General features: G+C 35.7%; 1 protein-coding gene across 5 annotated transcripts in view; it reads right to left on the minus strand.

Annotated features, from left to right (window-relative positions):
- STIM2 (stromal interaction molecule 2) overlaps positions 1-27,310 on the minus strand; it is a 178,736-nt gene that overhangs the window by 24,656 nt on the left and 126,770 nt on the right. For all 5 annotated transcript variants that reach the window (XM_067036315.1, XM_067036316.1, XM_059067729.2 and 2 more), the window contains exons 4-7: positions 8,408-8,519; positions 4,180-4,295; positions 1,350-1,527; positions 652-829 (exon numbers count right to left, since the gene is read on the minus strand). In XM_067036315.1, coding sequence (XP_066892416.1) covers positions 652-829; positions 1,350-1,527; positions 4,180-4,295; positions 8,408-8,519 — 584 coding nt within the window. The remainder of the gene's footprint in view (positions 1-651; positions 830-1,349; positions 1,528-4,179; positions 4,296-8,407; positions 8,520-27,310) is intronic.

Genomic DNA, 27,310 nt, shown 5'->3' on the forward strand with positions numbered 1-27,310 from the left:
CAGACCTATTTTAGACTCTGACTTCAGGAACTCTAAGATAATAAATGTGTGTTGTTTTAAGCCCCTAAGTTTGTGGTAATTTTTAACAGTAGAATTATAAAACTAATACATCTGCCTATAATTAAATTCTCCCAGGACCTCCCCACCTTTTCTGAAGGATTGTGCAATGCCTGAACTCCATCCTGAGTAAATGCATAGTAGAAGCAGATATTGAAAAAGACACCTTTTGAACAACTTCAGAATTTGTAGCAGATTATGTTCTAAAACCATTTAACAGGATTCAAATGGATAATAGAGATTCTTAACATTTACAGAGAACTTTAACAGTAGATATACTTTACTAGGTTACAGTCAGAAACTGAAATATACTACAGTTGTTAAATAAACATCTTAGATTCACTCAAGACAATTAACATGGCATGGGATAGAACTTCATGAATAAGTGAACATAAGGGTAACTTTTTCTTTTAGTTGGTACTTTGTTTTTTGCTATATGAACTTGACCAATGCTAACAATATAGACAGATGACTCTTTTATTAACTAAGGAAGAATATGACAGAACTAAATGTAGGAGATTGAATGAAACCCACAAAACTCCTCAGGGTAGCAATACAAATATCCTCACAAATACTTTTTTGAAACATAAATACCTGTTCCAATTCCTGCTCTGCATACTGACGTCTACTCAATTCACATTCAGCTCCCTCCCTTAGCTCTCTCAGCCGACAAGCTTCTTCCTTTGCGTAATTGATTTCATCCATCATTTTGCGCTCTAGATTTTGCTTTTCTACAGCAACATTTCTGTTTTCTTCCTGTGCCTTTTCAAGCCTTACAGAACAGTAAAAATGAAAATTCCTCACAAAAGTTTCCAAAATTTCATTATCTTAATGAAGAATAAATACATATCAATCAATAGGATACATGTTTCAATCAGAATTCACCGCATTTTCTATTAATCTTAAATTTGGACAACAAAAATATCAGGTAACCTACTATATAGCTATTTTGATTTATATTGAGCTAAAAATACAGGATATATAAGGGAAACACTCTTCAGGAAGAAGCTTTTAAGAAATTCATAATTATTTAAATCATGTTAAAAAGAAAATTTAACTTCACTTATAATTCTACCTATATTTGATTTATTTCCACTGGTCTTCTGCCCATTTAGTCCCTGGTGCATACCTTTATAATAAATTTGTAATTATGACTATGATACTTTTCTAAAAACATGAAATGAACTCCTGATGTATGCACCAACCTAAATATAAATGGTAAGCACATGCCCATATTACATATTCACAAACTGTATCTTCCCACAGTTTTATAGTCTTTTTTACTTACTCACCTCTCTTGTAAGTCCATGAGACTTTGCTCTGCAGTTTGTAGACTCTCTAGGTCTTTCATCATTTTTGCAACATGTTCTTTTGATGTCCTATTCTGCGTGTAAGCAAACCAGCACCCACCAACACCAATTACTATAGAAACTGTGAGGATAAAATCCTTCATCCAGTTATGAGGAGGGCCTACGAAGACAATTACAGGTGGCTAAGTTAATCTTTGAGTATCATAGAATCTCAGTACACAGAGCCACTTATTTTAAAAAATAGTAGGTATCTAAAAACAAACAAAATATGAAGATGTCCCTCCCATATACAAGTTCTCCTCAAATAATCAATGTGCTTATTATAACTACCTGATATACTAGACCTACAGGAGGGCAGTGATAAACCCACATGGATGCACCATGCCCCCTGCTGCTACAGGAGCTAGTGACAGAATTCCTGGGGAGCTCTGAAGAAGCAACAGTATCTCCAATCACATAGAGAGGATGGTCCTCTGTGGGGTGAAAGGAGTCAGGAAGAGTATCACCATTACCAGCTCCCTTCTTTCAGACAAGTTAGGCAGCGGTCATGCTTTGATACACAAACTGAAATCCTAATCACTCACCAAAAAGCAATTTCCCAAGCACACAGCCATGTAACGAGATTAATTAGTGATTCTCAACCAAGAGTGATATTCCCTCCAGCAGACATCTGACAATTTTTGCTTGTCATAATTTGGAAGGTGGAAGTTAAGGGTGTCTGTTATGGGTATCTAGTAGGTGGAGGCCAGGGATGTTCCCAAACATCCAATAATGCATAAGACAGTCTCTTTCCTGCCCCCAGTCTGGCGGTAACAAAGAATCATCTAGGAATTACCCAGCCCGGAATGTCAATAGTGGCAAGGTTGAAAAACCATGGGTTAAATGATCATAACTAGTAACGTTTTAGGTGGTTATCTGCCAGAGAGATCTGGGTTAGTAGAAGGAAACATCGGGATTGCCTTCCCCTGTGGCACACTGACAGTAATCCCTGACATTTTTTTCTAAAGTCAGGAGGCGTGCTTACAAGTCTAGAGTTCGTATACATTTACATAGTGTGATAAACAGCATGTTCTATGCCAGAGACCCTCAGTGTTTCATATTTCAAGAGTGCACGCCCTCACCTATAGTGAAAGAGATTCACTATTCACTCTTTGGCAGAAGGCTAAAGTCTCAAAAGGATTTATTTTTATTCTGCCTCAGACTGAGAGGTTCAGCACAGGCTCTAGTCCAAATATAAGCCTTGTTGAGGCTGAACTATAATCACCAGGAATAACAATAAACAGATGGACAAGTCTCAAACTGTACAGTAAGTACCACAAACTGGAAAAGATTTCAGTGAAAACTCCTTTAAAATGTATTTCTGTTCACGTGACACTGCTAATTTTTTATAAATCTAATGTGGGTGTTCCAACTGTAGGGCTCATTCACTCAAATAATAATTCTAAGACAAACACATTAAAAAGGTAACGCATCATTAACTTCTAAACTGGTTTGTTATTAAAACATTTGTTTTCAACATTCTTTGAGACTGGTTTCTTTTCAAATGATAATACTGTTTGGCTTAGAGAGTAGTTTGTTCTTGGATTAATAAAATATAAATATTTATGACCAGTTTGTATATAGAGACAAATTCTATAGAGACAAATTCTATAGTCTAATTCCTATTTTCACCAATCATTCACATGAAAAAACTAGATTGAATCTCACAGAAGACAACCCCCAACAGATTCAGTTGAAAACTTAGGATAAGGAAAAGGTTAGAAAGGGTATCATCTTTATGGAATGTTTGGCATTTCAATAGTGTTCTATTTCATAGGGTTTGTAATTTCCACCAACTCTCACAAAGGGGAGGTCCAGCTGTTTCACCAGCTGCCCTTTTAGCCTGAGCCAAAAAAGAACCACCAGTAAAGTCATGGAATCCATCCAACCACTCCAGTAACCCTTTACTAGCAGGGGCACCCCCAACATGGTATTATAGAAATCTGCAAGTCTCTTAACTTCAAGAACTGAGGTAAAATTAACATTAGTTTCTTAATTTATAATTTGTGAAAGCCATTTTTCTTGGATTAATTTTGTTATCCCTTTTTAGCTTCTGAAAAATAAAATAAAATTCCTCTAAAATGTGTACTCTTCAAACATTTTTCCCCCAAAGCTTTCTGAAATTTGAAATTAAATGAAGTAAACATATTAAACTTCCCTTCTGGGAAGAAAGTATTCCTCTCAAGGTAAAGAAAAACAAGGTTCACTTTCCTTACAAATATGACAAAACAATTTCTTAAATGTTCTTCTTTAGAACAATCAAATAACATTCTCCACCTTGTACTTCTGCCAGAATAGTCTGTTACTTTGTACAGTTTCAAGCAGGCCTCTAGGGCCTCTGTTTTTGATCTGTATCTTAAAAATCCTTTTCCTGGTAATTAATAAAGTCAAGTTAGGATTTATTACTTTGTGTTATCAAGATGGTTAGATTGCACCTTTTTTTAAAGGACTCTTCAGTGAATATCCAGCTATAATAACATCAACATTACAACTGCTGTAAAGAGCTTTAAATCTGGAAATTTAATTCTAAATTATCAAGTAACATAGTTTTTACAACTTTCTACATCAGTAACCAGCTTTGAAAATTCCACACCCCGTATTCCAATGACAGAAAATCTCACCCAATAAATCTTTTAAGATAGTATTACATTTCTTTCATAGCTAACAGAGGATTCTTCTTAGTCTACCACCTTTCTTACTTTTTCCTTCTTTAAACAACAATGGACGAACTGATTATTCTTTCGCACCATATTTTGTGAGGGAGAATACTAACGCGTTAGAGGTCCGAACAAAACCACATCCAGCGCCTTGAGCTGAAGTTTCTGTCTGTGACTCCGATCACTGATTTTCAACTGAGAGATCATAAATGAAGGTTCATGCACTGCTATCCTGTTCATTTAAAAAATACATATATATTAAAATATATTAAAAATACATATATATTAAAAATATGTAAATTTAAATATTTTAGCAACATATTTAACACTTTACATATTGGTGATGATTACTTTAAGAGCTCATCCATGTGCAATTTAACACTTTATTACATGTATCGAAAACCTTTTCAGTGAAAACTCAGCAGTGCAAACACTCCTGTATGTTAATAATTTAGTTGCTATATTGATGTTTTTGTTTTCTATGGTTACTTTGTGCAATAACTTAATACAATTTAGAAACTTATCAAATTCAAAGTATTTTATAATCATTAATTACCTCTGGCATTTTACTATCATTTCATAAACAACAAAATTGTAAGTAATTTACTGAACATAGCAGACTTTCAAAAATCATCCTCAATTTAGATCATATTGCTTTTCTTTATAAATATCTTTTTAAAACACCTATACCTTTATATTCTAATATTTAAACTATTTAAACGTTAAAGTCCACTGAAGTCATAAATGGAAAGTAAAAAGTCATCGCTGGATGGGGGAGTAAACTGAGGGACTGATGCAGTAAGAAGTATTGAACCATTTCATTAGCAATGAAGAAAGTATGCAGGGTGCCAAAAGGCACAGGTGAAATAAGGAAATAAAATCTCTCTGTTTTGGACTTCAAATCCAAGTATTCCAGTAGCCAAGATTTCTTATCAACCAACTATGATGCCAAGAAGGATCTTAGGATACGAAGTGTAATAATAATAATAAAATTGTTAATAACAATGACGATTAAAACAAGCATGTACTATGCGCTGGGTACTGTGCCAAGGGTTTTTAGAATTCAAAGAACCTATAATATGTGTAAAATTGCCATTTTATAGATGAGGAAACTAAGGTACTGCGAGACTGAGTAACTTGCCCAAGGTTACTATCAGTAAGAAGTAAGGCAAGGATTCAAACCCAAATGTGTATGATCCCAATGACTGTACTCTGAACCACAAAGGAAGATTTCAGGTTACAGAAATCCTATGAGGTTTCTACAAAACTTTAGAGAGTAAAGAACTCTAACTTGCCCTATAGAAAATGCCTTCCCTCATCATCTCTGCGGGTAACCTTTTGTGTATGCTCCTGTTACATCTTCAATATGACACTTATCAAAGTGCTTGAAGGCAAACTATGCCTCATCTCTTTATCCCCAAACCTCGCATGGTGCTTGGCAAAAGTAGATGCTTGATAAATGTTTATATAACAGATGAATGAATGCATGGATGGATGCATGAATGAACAGCAATACTATTGGTAGACTAAATTTAAGACAGACAATGAGATGTAGTAAAAAGGAAACTATAAAACAGAATTTTATGCAAAGTTCTATATGAGCCCAGAGGTGGAAGCAATTCTACCTGAGTGGGTGAGGATGTCAGGGAAGTTCACACAGGTCTGAAAGGAATGAGGAGGCATGTGTCAGGTGAAGAGAGCCTTAATATAAGCTCTGGTAACAAGAATTACAGAATATAGAAAATACAATAAAAGGCTTAAAGATAACCATGACATAAAACTAACATAATTTTACCTACATACTGCAGATGTAACAATATTTTAATGCCACAGAAAGGAAACAAAATAATGAATTATTGTAGGTATGTGTACATCTGAAATGTGTAATACATTTTCTTATACATTCTTATAAATAGCTCTTATATCTACAGTTACCCTACAAAAAAGTTTAAAAGTTGTGAAGTTAATTTCTATTACCATATAAAAGTTAAGCTTTTAAATGGACTCATGTAATTTCTATTACCATATAAAAAGGGCTTGATGAAGGCTATTCCAGTTTTCCTTTCCCCTCAATTCGAAAAGCCTCCAGTGGGCTGACCTGAAAGCTGAACTTCCACATTTATAAGCTTTTCTTCTGTAGTAACGTGTTCACTATTTTTAAAAAACTGATCTTGATTAAGTGTGTGATGTTATCTCAACAATTCTACCAGAATTTGAGGTTATCTCTGATAACCTTTACTTAACCAAAAGAAAAAAGTGGCTATAACATTTATGGTCAAAACATCAAGCAGCCTGGGACTTCCCTGGTGGCGCAGTGGTTAAGAATCTGCCTGCCAATTCAGGGAACATGGGTTCTATCCCTGGTCCGGGAAGATCCCACATGCCACGGAGCAACTAAGCCCGTGCACCACAACTACCGAAATGCACTCTAGAGCCTGCGAGCCACAACTGCTAAAGCCTATGCACCTAGAGCCTGTGCTCCATAACAAGAGAAGCCACCACAATGAGAAGCCTGCGCACCTCAACGAGAAGTAGCCCCCACTCACCACAACTAGAGAAAGCCCACGTGCAGCAACGAAGACCCAATGCAGCTCAAAAAAACAAACAAAATCAAGCAGCCTATTTTATTTCATGTTGTTGTTATATAGAGAAATTTCCCAAAAAACAGGATAAGAAAAATTCTATACGTTCCAGGGTAACATGAACAACTTGAAAATCCCTAATCCCATCAATGCTCTACTATTCTGTTTTGTTTTAACTTAGAAACTTCTTATTTAAAAGCAAGAACTCTATTTTATTTTTTTTCCTTCTTTTCAGCATCTAATTGCACCATGAACATAAAAGACACTTAATATGCACTTGTTGATTTGACTCTTAACTCCATAATTTCATCATTATAGTCATGTGCACAGTAAAGTCAGAAATACTGATGTTGATTTTCAGAATACATTTAACAAGATATGAAAACTTTCAACTTGATCCAAAATACAAACTTCAAAGCAACAAATGCCTCTTATTTAAATAGGATGTATAAGTAAATTGATTAGAAATATAATATGCATATAATAATTTGATAGCATTATTAGATACTTTCTTGGTACAAGAAACAATCTAGGTTGGAATGGAACATAAGCAATCTCGTAAGGGTCAATTTCCAGTGGAATTATGCAAATTTTAACATATAAATTTTTAACGATTATTAGGTTAACTAATGGAATTTTTAAAACATAATTTAGAAAAGTAGTGACAATTAATTCCAGACATCTAAGGAATAAATTGGCATCCTATACTTTGGTATCAGATCTATTTGTGTTCAAATGCTACCTTGGGCAAAATATTTAACTTCTCTCTGACTTGGTTTTTTCAATCTGTAAAATGGGGATAATAATACACTGTACTTCATTTTAACCATGAAGCATATATGAGATAATATACAGTACCTCTATGTAATACACATTCAAAAATGGTTGTTATTATTTATAATTTATTTATTAAACTTTATTTTTTTGAGGTTTAACATATGGTCACTAAAATTAAGTGTTGTTATTTAAAAAATACCAATTAAGACTAAGGATCTGTACATTAATCCATTCAAATACGTCTTTTCATAAAGGTGGATCCATATCAAATGAATAAGCTTTTGTTACATTTACAACAGGGTCAGAGGTTGGCCCTTTGTTTTTTTGGGTTTTTTGGTTTATGGCTGCATTGGGTCTTCATTGCAGTGCACAGGCTTCTCATCGCGGTGGCTTCTCTTGTTGTGGAACATAGGCTCTAGGCGTGCTGGCTTCAGTAGTTGCAGCACGCTGGCTCAGTAGTTGCAGATCGCAGGCTTAGCTGCTCCACAGAGGTTGGCCCTTTGATGTTATCTAAAAAAGATGTAGTTGGGGCTTCCCTGGTGGCGCAGTGGTTGAGAGTCTGCCTGCTGATGCAGGGGACATGGGTTCGTGCCCCGGTCCAGGAAGATCCCACATGCCGTGGAGTAGCTGGGCCCGTGAGCCATGGCTGCTGAGCCTGCGCATCCGGACCCTGTGCTCCACAACGGGAGAGGCCACAACAGTGGAGAGGCCCGCGTGCCGCAAAAAAAAAAAAGATGTAGTTGACCTACCTTCTAATTTTCAAAATTACTTTCCTTAGGAACAAATTTTTTAAAAGGCCAGATTATTTAGGCAAGAAAAATTGGTTAAAGCTTGCAAATTCACACCGTACAGATATCAAAGAATGGATATATTTATAATATTTTCTTTGAGCACTTAGCCACAGAAGTAACTTGTAGATTTTGCTTTGAAAAGTAACATTATTCTCCAGGAATACAAAAAATACATTTGAATAATAAAGACCCACCTGGGAAGCGTTGTTCCTTTGACGTTATTGTCTCTAAAATTCTTCTCATATTGGGGTAGTTCAACAAATTCTATCAACCACTGAAGCGTGTCCTCAAGGGTCCAGTTATGAACTGCAAAAGATGAAAAGAGAAGGAATATTTTAAACACATCTGCTTTCAGAATTTATATAAATTATATATATATTTATATACATACACATTGTATAACAATACTATAACTTCAGAGGAAATAAAGATGTTAGAGTGAATTTTCAATTCAATTCAATCAATAATAAGTACTACAATAATATGTAGCATTCTATGAAAAGCTAAAAACAATGGAGACATATCTCCTACCCTTAAGGGCTTACAATCTAGAACAGAGAAGACACATAAAGGAAAAGATAACAAAATATTAGCATGGTTAATTCCAAAACAAGCATCTATGCAAAGTCTGAACAAGACGAAATAATCCACTATTTCCCTGGTTGTAAACTTACCAGATATGTATTTATTCATTCATTCTTTTTTTTTTTTTTTTTTTTTTTTTTTTTGTGGTATGCGGGCCTCACTGTTGTGGCCTCTCCCGTTGCGGAGCACAGGCTCCGGACGCTCAGGCTCAGCGGCCATGGCTCACGGGCCCAGCCGCTCCGCGGCATGTGGGATCTTCCCAGACCGGGGCACGAACCCGTGTCCCCTGCATCGGCAGGCGGATTCTCAACCACTGCGCCACCTGGGAAGCCCTATTCATTCTTTCATTTAGCCATCCATCCATATAATACTGTAAACCTGAGTATCAGGTTCCATTCTAAGCACTGGGAATATGGCAATAAAGAAGACGGATAAAGTCCTTGCTCTCATACAACAAATTCTTTTGGGAGTGGGGAGGGGCAATTAACAAAAGGAGGAAGAAATTTCAGATAGTGATCAGCTATTAAGAAAGAAAAGATGTCAGGGTAAAGTCTCCCTGAGGAGCTGTTCCCTGAATTAAGACCTAAAAATTGCAAGGAGTCAACATTGTAATGATCTAGGAGAAAAAATAATCCAAACAGAGAAGAAAGCTGGTGTAAAACCTTACGATAAGGAATGAACTAGCTGTGTTTGAGGGAAAGAAAGTAGTCAGAGGGGCCAGGTCAAAAAGTACTTTCAAAAATTCTGGATATTTTTCTAATTTCAATAAGAAGGAGAGGTAAATAATCTATGTTTTTAAAATATCACTATCCAATGTGGAAAATGAATTGTGAGAGACAAGACTGAAAACAGAGAGGAATAAGGAGACCATTCCTTCCATAACTGTCCAAGCAAAAGGGGTTATATTCCCTTGGACTAATAAGTAAGGTGCTAGTAGAGGATATGGTGACAAGTAGTCAGATTCAGGACATATACTGGGGAAAATGCTTTCAGATGTTCTGATGAAATGGATGGGGTCTGATAGCTAGAGGAAAGCCAAAAAAAGTACGGAGAGTGCTGTCACTAACTGAGATAGGAAAGAATGAGAAGGAACAAACTGGGGAGGCAAGTAGGGGCAGGTGATAGAGATCGAAAGTTCTATTTTTAGACATGCTATGTTTGAAGTATGTATTAGATATTTAAGTGCAGATATACGTAGCAGTCAGATATACAAATCTCAAGCTTGGGGAAGAGTGAGGTAAGGAACAGAGATATAAATTAGAAGTCATGAGCATACAGATGGTCTTTAGACTAAATGAAATCACCCAGAAGAGTTGAAGATATGCTGTTAATGGATTCTAGGAGATGGTTCTAAATCATGAAGAAAAGAATAGCTAATGTCTCTTTTCCTAAACACTTATTTTGAGTTAAGCCCTTTATATGCATTTTTCCCTTTAAACCTTAAAAAAAAAAAAAAAAAACTTATGAAGCATTAACATGATTATCTCCATCTTGGAGATGAGAAACTGAGAAGTTAACGGGACCAAGATAGCACTAGCTGAACTGGATCTGAACCCAGGCCAACTGACCTCAGGACCTGATTCTACTCTACTCTAAGAGCAATAATGTTAAATAATAGTAGAGATATAAGCAAGCAGTTTAAACACTGGAAGCAACTCAGACATTTCTGTTGATACTTGAAGAGTAGGAAGAACAACTGTAAGTTTATACAAAGGAAAGGATGCAAATGTGCTTGAAAAAAGAGCTCCATATTCGTCTGCATTTCATCTAAGGGTGTGGAGAAACAAAATGCTCATAGATCACAGAAAAGGCCAAAGGAGAGTGCAGAAAACAAATGAACAATAAAAGCAGAGATGGGAATCCATCTGTGATAAATCTGAGATAAGATCTTTCTGATTATGAATTAACTTTTACAAGCAAAGCTGGGTGTTAGCAATCTGCCTTTTTCATTAAGTGTTCTTTAGAGAAAAAGCTTAATTAAATCATAAACAAAAAATTAACAAAAATTAATTTTTAAATTACATATATTTGATAATTTTATACTGAGACAAAGCTTTGACTATTTTTTTAATGATCTCTCTTTCATGTGTTCCTGCCATAAGCTTGGGCATGTGCCTGAGGCTGCTGTATCTGTTTAGCCAAATAACTTAGAATAAATATCAACCAAAGGTTCAGGCCCTGGGTGCTTTCCACTGAATTTAATACATGCAAAGTAGCCTTTTTATCTTAAGTTTCTTTCTATCCAAGATGAACTGCATTGAGAATTGCCTTGCCTTGACTGCCAAGAAACCGACGGTGCAGCTGCACCTCACACACCCACACAAAAACCTCAGCCAAGAAAACAGGATAAGATTCTCTCTGTCATTTTCTATGGCTGTTCAGCTGATCAAAAGCAAAAGTCCCTGATCTAAACACTCCAGTACATCAAAATAGTCCCTCAATTCCCAATGAACCAAGATAGAAAAGAAGAAACATCAAATGAAAAATAATACATGTTGAAAATACACAAATCCTAGTATTACTCCATCTAATAAATAGAATATTATAGTGGTTCTAAGGTAATTTTCTTTTCAATGAATCTGTAAAACTCTAAAATTCTAACATAGAGCACACATTTTACTTTGGTGGGGGGGAGGTTTACTTCTTCTTCTCGTGCTATTTGGTTTCTTCGGTGATGCCTAGTAAATACCTCCACTTCTCATGAGCAGGAGCTGTATTTTATATTAGCTTTCTCTGCTCCAATTACAGTAAATTTTTCAATTTACAAGTAAATCGTTCAATTCTTAGGACAGATAATACCATGTCCTTCCTCAGGGCCTTGCACATGCTATTTCCTCTTTCCTTTTCTCTATCCCTCTGACTCATCTTTGCTTATTTACTTTATTGAGCCTTCATATCACAGTTAAGCCTCCTCAAACATTACTATATGATCATATATCACTCTTCACTTTTAGGCATAGCATTTAACTAATTATGATTATTTATTTGTATGATTACTGTTTCAACATCTGTTTATACCAGTAAAGCATAAGTTTCTTGCTCACCATTCTAGCCCTAGCACTTGGTACACAAAAGGTACTAAACAAATTATCTATTGGATCCTCTTGAATAAACAAAGTAGAACGTGTTTGAGAAGTATTATAAAAATCTATTTTCATATTTTAGAAAGGAGATTCAAACAGAAATAGGAATTTGTCTTTATGCCAAATTTTTGATGGCAGAGGAATTATTCATTTAAGAATTATCCATAAATCAACTATACTTCAATTTTACAAAGTAAATTTTAAAAAGAGAATTATCCAGTTCCTTATTATCTGGCTCTCACTGCTCTTTCACATGTGCTGTTGCTAAATACCATTCCTACCAGAGGGCAGGCAGAGAAGGATATGATACTCCTTAAAAAATACAGATTTTTTAAAAATCTATCTGTAAAGCTACAGGAATGTCAGTTTCTACATTGTTAACTTATATTGTTTCTGCTAGAAATTGTGACCAGTGCCATAGGTTGGTGTCTTTGAGTTATTTTTGGCAATTTATTCCAAGACCCATAGAAAGAACTCTGGAATTCAAACCTGATTCTAGTCCCAGCTGTGTCACTAACTCATTGTGATATCATAGCCAGATTATTTAACTGTGACTCAGTTTCTCAACACACACACAAAATAATGAAATTGAGCTAGACCATCTTTAAAATTCATTCAAATTCTGTTTTTATGATTTTGTTATAATGAACAACAGATAATGTTTAAAATATTGCTAAACTGTTAACCTAAAACAGTAGATTATAGAATACTGAGCGGGAAAAAGTAACTCTAAGAACTTTTAGGACAGCAACAAAACTGTTCCTAACATTTACTACATGTTTATTAAACACCAGGAGATTTGCAAAACTTATTTCAAACCATTGCAACAACCGTTTTGAAGTAGGTACCTTCATCATCATACTGAACCTATAAGTTTATGAAGGTGAAGTTTTTAATTAGATAAAACAGATTACTAAATGGTCAAACCAGGTTTCAGACCAAGTCCATTTCTAGAATTGTCTACCACTGTACAATAACATTACCTCTTTAGAGTTAGGTAAGTGGTCCTCATAATCAAATTAGGCACTACAAGTAGACAGTTTATGCTCCATACTTGAAACCATAGATGCAGCTTTCTAAATCTGCCATATTCCCCCATGCCACTCCTTCAACCTGGAATGGTCTTCCCTTCTTCCTTCTTTGCCACGCTTGCTCTTCCTTAGCCTTCGGATCTGGAAGTCACTCCCCCACAAAGTTTTCCCTATCTATCCATTTCCAGATTATAGTTGTTCTTCCTTGCGCCCCTGATCACATGTAACTATATCTGCCAAAGGATTTATCACATATTCTAATGTAATTGTCCGTACTTGTATTACCCTCTGGATGATGAGTTCCCAGAGGGCAGGAACTTGTTCTTTTACCTAACACAGTGATTATAAACACCATAATGCCACATTCCTTTGATATAGGATTTTACATTTTACTACACACTTTCACATACATTCTCATTCAACACCTCCAAACCACATCAGAGACAGCTGTTACCACTAACGTCTACAGAGAGAACCTGAGCCAAGAGAGGCCATGTAGTTACACAGCTAGCACTTAACTCAAATCTTCTGACTCCAAGTTCACTGCCAATATAGGTAGCTCCTGATTTAAAAGAAGAGCTCACTATTTAACGTTAAAATTCAAAACACATTTTCTCATAGAAAAAAAGCTTCCAGACTTACGGTACTAATAGTAATTCAAGAGTTAAACATTACATATGAGCAATCTGCTGTGGGTAATTGCGTTAATGGATTCAGGATTCCACTAAAGGCATTAAGTAAGCATCATGGTCTAGTGAAGGCCTGGAGGTAGTAACACAATAGCCCAATGGAGCCACACTAGTTCTTCATCATGGGACTGACTCCTAGGACTTGAAAAGGGGGCTCTAACAGCCTGAAGGGTAAGATTTCAAAGAGTCAGGGGATTGAGAGCTGGAGCAGGGCTCTGGAGCAAAGGAAGTAGTGTGGGACAGGGGAGAGTGGGGACAGGATGGTGACTAGAACCAAATCTCCAGGAGACGAGGGGGTGTGGGAGAACACATTTATGGATTTTTCACAGGAACAGAGTCACTATGAGGACTCTCCTTTCCATTCTCCCTTTGCTGCTATCTAAAGGGCTCTTTCTGTAACAGGGAATGAGATTCCTGATTCTACACCAAAACAGTTCCTCTTTCTCGCCCTTCCTACTTGCTATTGTCAATGCCACCTCCATATAATTAGTTTGGACCAACACTCTGAAAAGATGAAAAACAGTAACTGGGCCTCAGGGGAGACAGCAGTAGAAGCTATAGTAATGGGGAGAGTGAAGAGATAGTAAGGGCTAGAAATACCCAGCAACAGAGAGGTAAAGAATCAAGCATTCCTGTGGCCACCCAGCAAAAGCAGCCTTCTAAAAAAGACTCATGAGTCATGCATAGGTACATGCTCAGTTGTACAAACTAGGTTATAAGTAGAAGAAACACTCCAACTGAAAGTCATCTCTCCCTCCCCTGAATTTCTATAGTACTTACTATTTCTACCAAATGGCATATCATATGTGCTGCCTTATTTTATAACAGTTTGCTTAATTACATCTTATGTTCCTATCATACTGTAAGCTTCCAGCAGCCCAGCATAAAGTTGCCATTTAAGTATTAGCTGAATATATAACTGACTTTTTTCTTCCTTAAAGAACCTGTTTTGTTTTGTTTTTGTGTCTACCTGCTATCCCATAGTGGAATGAAAGACAAACAATACTGTTTCCATGATATCCCATTTCAAAGAGAGAATCCCCGACTCCAAAAGAGGATCACAGAGACTAACGTTAAGGCGCTAGTTTATAGCCATGTGTTTGACAGTTGGATGAGATGAGAATTTGTGTGCTTCCAGTCCATCTCTACCTTAAACAAATGTGACAGGCATGAACAGTGTAAAAGAGAAACTTCAGAAGATTTAAATATATGTATTTACTTGCTCATTTCCTCTGCAGAAGGCAATCTTATAAAACCAATGCACCCAGTGCACTTAGTCATATACTTGTATTAAGTCACAGGCCTAAAAATACAAAACAGCTTAGTGAAGTACCACGATCTAAGTTTTCATCTGTTGTATTTAATATTAAGTACATGCTGTCCTAAAAGCCTTCAAAGATGATTTGTGAAATCACCTAAATACTGTGAGGGAGAAAGCTAATTTCTAATTATAAAGCATTAGTGTGCATGTAGAGACATGTTAATAAAGCAGTACCTAACATTTTGTGAGCACTTGGCAAGTTCCAGGAACTGTGCTAAATGATTTACATGAATTATCTCATGAAATCCTATCAACAATGCTATGAACTAGGTTTTAGGAGTAATATTATAATCTTGGTTTACAGATCAGGAAGCTGAGTCTCAGAGAGTATGAGTAACTTGTCTAAATTCACACACCAAGTAAGCAGTGGAGACAGGATTCAAAACTATGTCAACTTCAAAGCCCCAACTCTTAACCATTATGCACTTGCTCCTGCCCTCCTCTGCATACTGAGAAAATGTCAAAGCCACCGTCAGCTGTGTCACACCTTGCGTATAACAGACACACCATTTACATTTACTCTGCATTTCATTTCTTAATATCTCCTACTACTTTTTAAAAACTGCTATCTTCTAAATTTATGATAAAAACATTTGTAATGTTCTTAATGTTAGGAAAGCAACTAACATTGCTTTAACAGTTTCTTTTGGGAAACTAATGTATTTCAAAGAAATCAACTTGTGATATTTTAATACAGTACCATATAGCTACATACAGTACAGTTACTACACACTTACTACTTTCTATTAAAGTATGAAAACTTCTTTATAAGTAACAAAAGGTGTGGTAAGGGGGTCAGGAAGGAGAAAGAAGAAACATTGTTAACAAAAGTAACTATACTTAAAGTTGGCCATATGAAATGGTTAGTAAAAACAAGTTCTATATTTTGAAGCTACTCTGATACACAAGCTAAAAATTATTTGTCGTTTGAAAAATATTTGAATTACTGGCATGTTTATGTGACATACTAATTTCTAAAATATAGGTGCAGACCAGTATTCACAGCTTCTCTAAATTCAATTTCAACTAAGAATTTTAAGTTACAAAAGCCTCAGAAGTTCTTACAGTGACAGACAATTTACCTGGGGAAACTGCAACTAACCAAAGGTTCAACATAGCAGGACTTTGATGAAAAGCAACTTTAACTAAATGTAATATAAACATTAAAAAAATAACTTTTTAAAATATAAAAAATGAAAATGTTTAAACCTTTCCACACTTAATCTCAACTCAGGCGGTTTATAGACTTTGTGGTATCAGTTCTGAGTGAGACTTCAGATGATAAGCTGCTCAGCGTAGTCAAGAGAGGCTTATCTTTAGAACAGAACCAGCACGTGAGCGCCTCATCTGCACAGTGGTCAGTGGGGCATGTCTCTGTTAACAGGACCAAATTCCTGCACCATGCTATATTTGGACACCTAAAAGCCACACCCTGAACTTGGGAAGTCTAGATATTAGTAGATATTAGTAGGTGTATCAAAGGGAAATAAGTACACACTTTCTCTCATAAGCTCCTTACCTTTTGCCATGCAAGAATTACATGTAATTTTTAGACACTCTAGATAAATATTGGCAAACATCTGAATGTTCAGAACTCAAATATTACCAGGTGTTCTCTCTCCAACAGTGGTACAACGGACACTAAGGGAAGGCTTTAATATTTTTCCTGTTGTAAACTGCAATCTTATCATTTAAACGGAGTATACCATCAACACCTAGTTTTGTGAAGATGATGAAAGATAACAGACATATCCAAAAAACAGAAACTGGAGAAACATTGAGTCTCAAAGGTGTATGACTGTTCTGAAGATTAACTAACAAAATGTATGTGGAAATAACTCTTAGGAATGGTAAAACTGTTCCACAAATGTAAATTATTATCATAATATAATAAATATTGTTACTTTTAATAAATAAGTAAATTCAAGGAATTTGCTTTCTTTATAAGTACGTCCACAAAATCAGTGGACTCAACAGCTATAAGGGATTAAATGTTTAATCAAGTTTTCCTAAACATCTCATTACACTGTCCTCGAAGATGTTAGGGACTGAGTGGCTGAATCTCTGGTTATGAATCTTCTACTTTACACTCAGCCCTCAACCTTCTTTTTTTAAAACACTGAACTGAGACTACAAAGAGTAGTTCACATCAAATGAAAATAAGTTCTTTAAGGGCAGACAATATCTCTTATTCATTTCTATATTCCCAACATGTTATATACAATGCCAAAAATACAGCAGGCACTAAACAAATGTGGAATGGCAGATGTTTCTTAGGAACTCAATTAATACTTGCTAGATGAGTGAATGAATTACAAAATGATTTGTTAACCAAGGCTGCCAGGAAAATGTCACCTTTGCATTCACTTTAAAAAGAGTGGCATTTCTAGATAAAGCAACGAACTTTTTCAAAAATACGGCTAAGCTTCATAAAAAAGAAAGGATGCTACTTTTCAAAGAATATGTTGAACAACAATTCTATAATTATAATTATTATATTTACAAATGTCTGCTTTAATTTTCTGCTATTAAGATTTCAAAAATGCTCAATTTTTTTTCTCTTGGAATTTGGGAGTTTCTTCAAAAGACTATCTGCACAGGTGACTTGGGATTCTCATATTCAACAAATATTTACTGAGTGCACAGTAATTACTCCTGGGCACTAGATAAAATAAACATAAAACATCAGAGTCAAGAAATTATTACCAAGACTAACATAAAGCTCAATGTAAGAAAATGTATTGACTTTAAGAGGAAGTTCAACAAAAATGAACACAAAGCCCAGTTAATAAATACCTTATTTCTAAAGGGTATTAAATAAAAGGCCAGCTAAAAATGGAGCTTTCACAGCTTCTTGTCACACATCTCCAGGTAAGAAGAGACATCACATGCAAAACTTGTTAATCCTTATTTCTCCTATAATAGAAAAATTCACCAATACCAATGGTAAAACCATTTTCAAGATAATATTACCTAGGAACTTTGATTCGACTTTTTCTAGTACATGTAGCATTTAAAATTCTAACAGTTCACAAATGCTATTAGCTGCATTTACTTGTTATATAGCATTTTCCAATTTAGGTTTCAACTACTACATAGACTAGAGGTTTAACTCATTACTATTAATGCCAAAACAATTTAGGAAAAGTTCACTTGTTTTCTGAGTACTAGTGACACAATGATTGAAAGATTAAAATACTAAATAGCCTCCCCATTCACAGGGGACCTTTGTCAATAGCTAGAGTTATGTGATGAAGGAAAAATGTGAATAATGTGCTTCAGTGATAAAAATAAATTCATAAAGATGAACTCCTTAATACAATGTCACTGTATAGTGCTCACTCGACTTCTCTCCAAAGCCTTTTTTAATTCTCAAATTGCCCAGCAGTAGCTGGGTTCCATGTGAGGATGGGAAGACAGGCTAGTTGTGGGCAGAGTCTGCATAATGAGGACAATGGGAACACTAGGTCCCTACAAGGCAGGCTCCTGAGGAAGGGAGCAGCCCAATGGTGTCAAGAGACTGAATATGTACAGGGGGACTCAGCAAATTAGAAAATATATCAAAGATAACAGAGCTAGGTGTTTCATGGTCAGTGAAATGAGATACAAATAGGGAAAGAAGTTAACTAGAATTAACCAGCTAGAATTAATCCAGTAATGGTATCAGGTATCAGTGAGAACTCGTGACTTCTAATATATAGAGAGAAGTAAACAGAGATGTGTGTGTGTGTTTCTTAACTCTGTCCACTGAGAAGGTCTGGGAATAATACCTCAGTAGCAATGAGAACATCTAGTGTGCAAATCTTGGTTTCTAAATACCACCTCAACTAAAAGTAACCAGAACTCCTTGGAGAAATGGTTGTTTCCAGGGGTAGGACTGGGAAATAACAAAATAAGCCTGGAGGGCTTCCCTGGTGGCGCAGTGGTTGAGAGTCCGCCTGCCGATGCATGGGACACGGGTTCGTGCCCCGGTCCGGGAAGATCCCACATGCCGCAGAGCGGCTGGGCCCGGGAGCCATGGCCGCTGAGCCTGCACGTCCGGAGCCTGTGCTCCGCAACGGGAGAGGCCACAACAGTGAGAAGCCCGCATACCGCAAAAAAAAAAAAAAAAAAAAAAAGCCTGGAACATCTTTTTGTGCCAGAATATAAGGAAAGCTCAAAAAATGATAGAGACATACATATGAAAGAATAGAAAAGCCAGCTTGAAAGGCTTCCCACTAGTCATAGTTGGGACAATTTAAGCATTAAAATAATGAGAGCAACAAATCCAGGAGTCCATGCTGATATAAATGAATAAATGCAGAAGATCAATCTTCAGAACAGTCATAAGATTTTGAGATTCACTATTTCCCCAATTTCTATTTTCAAGATATGTCTGTTATCTCCCACCATTTTCACAGGACAAGATGTTGACAATACGCTGTTTAAATTTCTTCCTTATAGTAAAATGCAACTAATAAATAGAAGGAATTATGGAATTTGAAAAATTACAATTTGGCAATCATCAGAGTAATAAATAATTCAGGCAAGAAACATTCACAGATGCCGAAACTAGTGGGTGAAAGTGATATGGGGAATGTGATGTTACAAAGCCTCCAAGTTTCTCTCCACACACACACACAAAATATTAATTACAAAGGGGGAAAAAAGTAACTTTACAGTTACAGAAACAGAGTAGACACTATCTTAAATCAACTGATCCAAGGTAACACCACATAAGACAAACTGACACCATGTGCCACTCAAAAGGATTTAATGAAAAGAATCATTTCTCTGACAGTCCAGCCCAAAATGCCTAACAGGGATCTAATCATATGAAAACATCAAACAAATCCTAATTTAGATACAATCTACAAAATGACACTTTTGACAATTACTAGACAAAGACATGCAAGGAAATACTATGGAATTGTTCCAGATTAAAGAAGACTACAAATTCAGGACAACTGGGTATAATGAATACTCTTGGATCCTTTGGCTATAAAGGTCATTATGAGGATAAAAGGCAAAATTGGAATGAGGGTCTCTGGACAAAGTGTATATGAGTTCTTTGTTCTGGTCCTGCAACTTTTCACTAAATTTGAAATTGCTTTCAATTAAAAAAACTGTATTAATAATCTTTCTTTTTCAATTATGCAGGCAGAGAGTTCTAATAATTGCTAACTTCATTACTTTTGTAGTTTATGGTTTTCTTCAAGAAAGTATGGTAATCTTTTAACACTAACAATGATAATAGCAAATATTAGGCCCTTATTAGCTGTCAAGTATTGTTCTAAGCTCTCTATATTGATTAACTCGTTTAATCCTGAACATAATCCTCTAAGGTGGGTACTATTACTACCTACATTTTACAGATGGGGAAAGTTAAAGACAGAAAGATTAAGGTACCTGTCCAAGGGGGAAAAAATATACTAAGTGTTACACAAAGAGTTGAATCTAGGAAGTCAAGCTCCACACTTTCTATGGAATACTGTCTCTAGGAGAGGACAGCTGCACCTTGGGGTTTTGCAAGATACCAGTAACTAAAAGATGAGAGTACTCAGTGATTATTAAGGCTCAGAATCCTTAAAAAGTTTACTTGTTGTTCAACATTCATTTAGTAGTAGGTTGAAAAGATGTAAGATCCTAAATTCATAATATTGGAAATTTCTAGTACAGATTTATGTACTAAAATAAACATTTATGATGTTTATTTAGCAAAAAACTAATAATAAACTACTACAAAAATATTTATGATACTTTTGAAAACTAGACTTTAAAGAAGACCAATTCTTCTCTTAACTTTGGTTGCATTCAGGTATAACCTGAAATTTAAGTAGCTTTTTTTTTTAGGAACATTGTGACTACATTGGTTTAAAACTCTAAGACATTTAAACTTTACTATTTCGCTACTGTAAAAGTAGAGCTGGAGTTGAAATAACTTTTTTTTTTGCCGTTTCTAATTGTCTATTCAATAATTCCCAGTTATACTTCTTTGTTCTCTTAAATTGACTTATTTCCCAGATCCAGAAGCGCTTTCCTGCTTTAACTTTTTTTTTTTTTTTCAGGCCCCAGCTGTGTCAATGGGGAAGAAAGTAATTCTGCTTACTTTGGTGAAACAGTGTTGGAGACAAAACAGCAAGTTATTTCCAAATAATTAAATTCAGAGTTCTTAAATTATAATTGCCCTCTTATTTCTAGTGTGTAATGATTATCTATTTTAATGGAAGTGTTAACAAACCAAAAACCATAGAAGTGACCTCTAAGTCCTGCCTAAACAATTTACTTGCAAAATAAACAAATTCTTACATTCCAGAAGACAAATACCATATCTATTCATAATTTATCCATGTCTTCAGTCTACAGAAATGCTACTAATAAAAATATTATACCAATTTGGTATTTCAGAGCATTCTGCTCCTTGCTTCCTATTAAGAAAAATGAAAGATAATCACAATAACATCAAATTAATTTCTGAAAAAATATTACCCAAATTTTTCATTAAAAAATATAGAAGGGACTTCCCTGGTGGTGCAGCAGTTAAAGACTCCACACTCCCAGTGCGGGGGGCCCTGGGTTCGATCCCTGGTTGGGGAACTGGATCTTGCATGCATGCTGCAACTGAAAGGTCCTATGAGCCGCAACTAAGACCCAGGGTAGCCAAATAAATAAATAAATATTTTCTATATATATATATATAGATAGATAGATAGATAGGAAATGAAGACAGCACCGTAAACTAAATAAAACTTCCATTTCTTATAGTAGTCTAAATCTCATAAAAGTATTGCTTTTCCTAGAATCGATAACAGCAAAGTACTGCCTATAACTACTTATAATTTAATAACTTTTTGTAATTTCATAAAAGCATATCTTCCTAGACAATTCTCTGGACGCTTTTATAAACTTTATATTCATGGACTCTCTAATGTTATATTTGTTCTTTTCCCTACTGAGAAGACCTCACTTGGCAAAAATTCATGAGTAACTCAAAAGATAAGAACTCTAGGACATCATGAAGACACAGCACTGCAAAAACCTTCTACATTCTTAGGCTCTTTACAGTAAAGTTACCAGTAGTTGCGAACAGTAGTTGGTATTCTTAGATATTACTTAAGCGTGATGAATACTATTTGCCTTTTGGGGGTGTTTAGGTCATGTGCCAAGAATCATATATTCCCTAGACTTAACATGTATCTGGAGGGCATCACTCTTTCAAGATTTCCAAACTAACTCAGAATGACAGCACCTAGTATTTGCCTCCTCCAATTCACTTCTTTGATCCTCCAATGATGCTTTTAAAAACACCTATGTTTCCTCTTGCACAGTATAGACATGTCTGGTGATCTAGGTGAACAAAGTCAGGGTTTCACCTTGTCAAATTAAAAAGAGTTGTACAGAGGTGAAAATTTGTAACAGTGAGGAAGATTTTGGAAAGGGCAGAAGTAGAGCAAAATTTACTGATATAGTGTCGTGATGAGAGTTATATTAGTTCATTTAATTAAAATACCAAAATGGGATTTAATAAAGCATCTATATTTGGGAAATAATATACTCATCATAAAATTCAGAGTGGGGAAAAAAAGAGGTATGTGAGAAAATCCATTTATAGTCCAAAAATTCTGTCCTGAAAATGTCAAGAACATATCAGATTTTCTGAAGGAGTGGTGATATTTTACATCTTGTGACCCATGCTGCCAGACCCCACACACCTACTTCTGGATCCAGAATAACCTTTTAAGCTTTTCTTCTACCTACTCTTGTCTAAGTCTAGTCTCTCTTGCTCATCAATCTGTTATAGCTGTTTGTCAACTAGGTACCCCTTTTCTCTCTGTCGTCTTCTGAGACAAGACTCATGATCACCAGGGAAAGGGGGTCAGAAAAGGAAGTAATCAGAGGACATCGCCACATGACCTAAGCCAGTTACTTCTTGAACTTTTTTGAACTAGAGCAGGCAGGAAAGACTCTTTTCTCTTTGGTCAAGATTCTGGGAAAAGGTAAGTTTACAACTGCCCACAGCCACAGAGTTTAGCCTCTAGGAAATGCAATAGGAGAAAATAAAAGCAAAATCCATAAAGAAACAGAGAAATGCAGATAACCGGGATGGATTAAGCCCCTGACTACATACCTACACTTTCCTTAAGTTAAATAAAGATAGTTTTTAATTAATATAGATTGATTTTCTCCTACATCAATTTTTTCTCAACTGGGTCAGTCCATTAATAAACACTTTTGTATATTTCCACTTTTTAAAAAATAAAAAAAAACTGCCTTCATATCATATTTATCTTCAGGTTATCACAGCCCCACTTCTCTTCTCCTCCTTTTGAAAGTCAACAATATTTACTGTCTGCACTTCCTCCTTTATCCACTCTGATCTGACGTTCACTTCCACCACTACAGTGCAACTACTTTGTCGAGATCACCAGCAACCTCAGCCTCTACTTTGCCGATCCAATGGTGGGTCTCTGTCGTGAGCTTACTCAAACTTCTGGAGCACCTGACACTGACTATGCCTTCTTTCTTAAAATATTTCCTTCATATACTTCAGCACTCTAGATTCTCCCGGTTCCCCTCATACCTCACTGGTCACGTCTTCTCTTTCTTCTTTCCAGGATCCTTCTCCTCTCAGCATTCAGTCCTTCACTTCTTTGCATCGCGATCTCCATGTTTCTCAACTTTTTTTTTTCCCGTTATTGATCAGGCCCAACTGAGCCTGTTTCAACTTCTTTTTCCCCTAACTGCCTCCATCTCCAAGAAATTTTAATACCACAGGTACATAAAACCTAGGCACCGTCCTTAATTCCTGTCCCCACCCCCATCAACTTCCTAAATCTAATCCAACAGCAAATCCTGACAGCTATTCCTTCAAACTATACCTCAAATCAGACCTCTCTGCTACCTCCCTCTACCGGCTCACAGCAAGACCCTCAACAGGCCTTTTATTTCTACTCCTGCCTCTTTTCTCCAGAGTCTAATATCCACGCAGTAACTACATAATCTTTTCAAAAGATAGACCACACATCCTTACTTAGCTCGAAACTCCTAAATGGAGCTAGACTTTCAGTAAGTATACTGACATTATACTTAAAATAAATCCCACATTCTTTACTAGGCCCTTCAAGGCCTTATGAGATCTGGCCCCTGTTCATTCCAGTGATCTTACTTGTCTCCTACCACTCTCCCCATTCCTTATGACCATCTAGCTACACCAGCCTTCTATATAGTCCCCTAAATACTCTGAGGTCATTCCAGCCTCAGTCTTAGCCTGGCTGATCTCTAAACCTGGAATATACTTCATCCAGACCTTCCTGTGACTCACTCTCTCTCATCACTCAAGTCTATATCAAATATCACTTCTTTGGGAAGTTCCTCCTTGACTATGTTACTTAAATAGCCCCCATCCTACCTAGTCACCGACCATGTATTACCCTGCTTTACTTGTATCATATCACTAATCTGTTCCAGCAGTCCTGTGAGTGTATATGTATCTACACACACACATACACATGCAAACTTGTTCATTATCTGTCTTCCTAAAAGAGTGCTAACTTCAAGAAGGTAGGATATCTATTTTGCTCAATGCTCTAACCCCAAAACCCGGAATAATGCCAGTGAGTCACTTGCAATTAATAAAATCATTGATGACAGAGTATTCTTACAACTAATTTCCCATTACTTGAAGTAATTTGAGTCTCTCTCTTTATCTTCTGCCACTAAAAATAGACTTATTAAGACATATAAACTGCTCAAACTTTAAAATAAAGCTCTGTAGTAAAAAAAAAAAAAAAAAAAAAAAAAAGAAGACATAGTATACTGTAATTTCAAGCCAATCAACAAAGCATGTTGAACAATCAGTTATGCACATTAATTTATTAAGTGTTTAGTTTTGTGATAAATTCAGCCTCCAGTACTTAATATAGTGCAGGCTCCATTAGAAACTAGAGTGATTACTTTGGGGGCATTCCTGAAAAACACTCAAAGAATCTAGACACAGTCCTAAAACATATATCCACTAACTTAAAACTTAACCTTCCCTTTTTCAAAAGCTTCCAATAACACATCTAAAAGAGAATGCAGTCTAAAGTCATGGTCAGATTCATGCAATTGAGCATGCTCATTAAAAACAGATGAGAGAAATTTAAACAACTACCAAAGCAGATCAATCTTCAACTATCTCACACTGCAATCTGGGATATGCTTACCTTTGCTAAGGTCACAGGCTCTGGATCAGTGGGTATGCAGCTAGCACACAGAAACCTATTATTATTCATTGTAGTAGAGCTGTAGCACTATCATTAAAATTCTGTCACAAAATATTTGGTACTGGTCAAAACATGGAAAATAAGGATGTTAGAATTCTATATTCTTACAATATGTAATTCAGAAACCAAACAAACAAATAAGCATATGTAAAGAGTAAAGAATTTCTTGGGCCTCCCCTTTCTAATTACTCACCCTCCCATTTCCCCTTTTCCTAGCCCACCTCTAACCCCTTCCAAAAAGTTCAAGGCATTGTTTAAAAAGAACTGTCACTCAAATTCTTCACGGGAAGTAAATTTTGGGAAGGATTTGAAAATGGCTAGTGATAGTGCCATCTAGCAATGAAGAATTACTCTGTCAACTAGTTTCTTGCCTGTCTTAGCTTAAATTCATTTTTTATTAACCTAACAATATCTTTTCAATCCATAAACCAACATACTTATCCATAAAGAAAATAAATACTGACATTTATTACATTAAGATGTAATAAGATGTAATCCCAACTTCCAACTCTTATACATAATGGTAGTACTTTTTGAACAAAATCCTTGCTGAAATGAAAATTTTTTTAAATGTTCAACTTTTTAAAATGTCAGTAGAGTACTTCCCTTTTTCTTTAAGCGTAATCAGATCTACCAGTTCTTAAGAAAACACTTTACTTGATCATAGTACCTATTTGTAACTACCATTCAATTTCCTCCATTTTCTTGCCTACCCCTTAAATAGGTGGTTACTCATATATCTACTTCCTATCTACTCATTCTCTTAAATCATTTTTTACTGTGGCAAAATACACATAACATAAAATTTACCATCTTAACCATTTTTAAGTGTATAGTTCAATGGTATTAAGTATTCATATTGTTGTGTAATCATCACCACCATCCAACTCTACAACTCTCTTCATCTTGCAAAATGGAAACTCTGTACCAATTAACCAATAACTCCCCATTCCCCTCCCCCATCCCCCAGCAACCACTATTCTACTGTCTCTATGATTTTGACTACTCTAGGTATCTCATATAAGCGGAATCATACTGTATTTGCCTTTTTGTGACTGACTTATTTCACTTAGCATAATGTCTTCAAGGTTCATCCATGTTGTAACATATGTCAGAATTTCCTTACTTTTTAAGACTGAATAATACTCCATTGTATAACACATTTTGTTTATCCATTTATCTGTTGATGGACATTTGGGTTGCTTCCACTTAAATCTTTTTTAAGATTTATTCCGTGTGTATATGTGAGTCAATTCCCCATACCAATGTTTAAAGTGATATCCTGTAGGTTAATGATTTTCTTCTTGTCATATCTAATGGCTTTTTTCCAATACACTGTATTTCTCTATTTAGCACTACTGGCCACACTTTTCATCTCTCCTCTCTCTATCCCCCAGTGAGAGAGACAGAGAGAGAGAAGAAATGACTTACAAAGATTCATATAACATAAAGAGAATAAAACATGAAGGATGTCAACAGACCAGAGAAATAAAATCATACTAAAAGCATGCACAAAATATAAATGAGGTCCTTAATAAAAGCTACAAAAAGTAGACAAAGAAGGAAACAAAATCAATCACAGGGTTCACAAGATAAGCACAAATCATCCCCTCAGGAATACAACTATTCTTATTACAGAGAACTAAAAAAAGATTCTTCATGAGGGCTCTCAGCAGATACTTTGCAATATGGTGGACTATGCCCTCAACTATACAACCATCCATCATTTCCTGAAAACTCTCCTCTACAGACTTTCAAGAAAGTGCACCTTCCTGATTCACCTCCCATGTCTCTGATGGCCATTATTTATTTCACTAGCTAATCCTTTGCTTTTGTCTTATTAGCAGTATTCCCAAGGGGCTATTCTCTTTCCTTTTCCTTCTCTTAGTGAACTCTTAATTCATATAACTCTATATTACCTTTATATGAGGGAATCACAACTCTATATTGTTATTTCTGTTTTAGAACATAGCCTTTAAGCAGCCATAAGCTCCTAGTGATTAACACCTGTTTTATACTTTTTTAAAGCTATTACCTGGTAAGGAAAGAAAATTGGTGATGGAAATAAAAACTTAAATTTCCTTCAATGCAACTGACATATGCTGTTTCATTTTGTTAGACTGATCTAGACTCTTAGTTTTAAA

This window comes from Kogia breviceps, chromosome 6 (genome assembly GCF_026419965.1).
Source record: "Kogia breviceps isolate mKogBre1 chromosome 6, mKogBre1 haplotype 1, whole genome shotgun sequence".
Taxonomy (NCBI): domain Eukaryota; kingdom Metazoa; phylum Chordata; class Mammalia; order Artiodactyla; family Physeteridae; genus Kogia; species Kogia breviceps.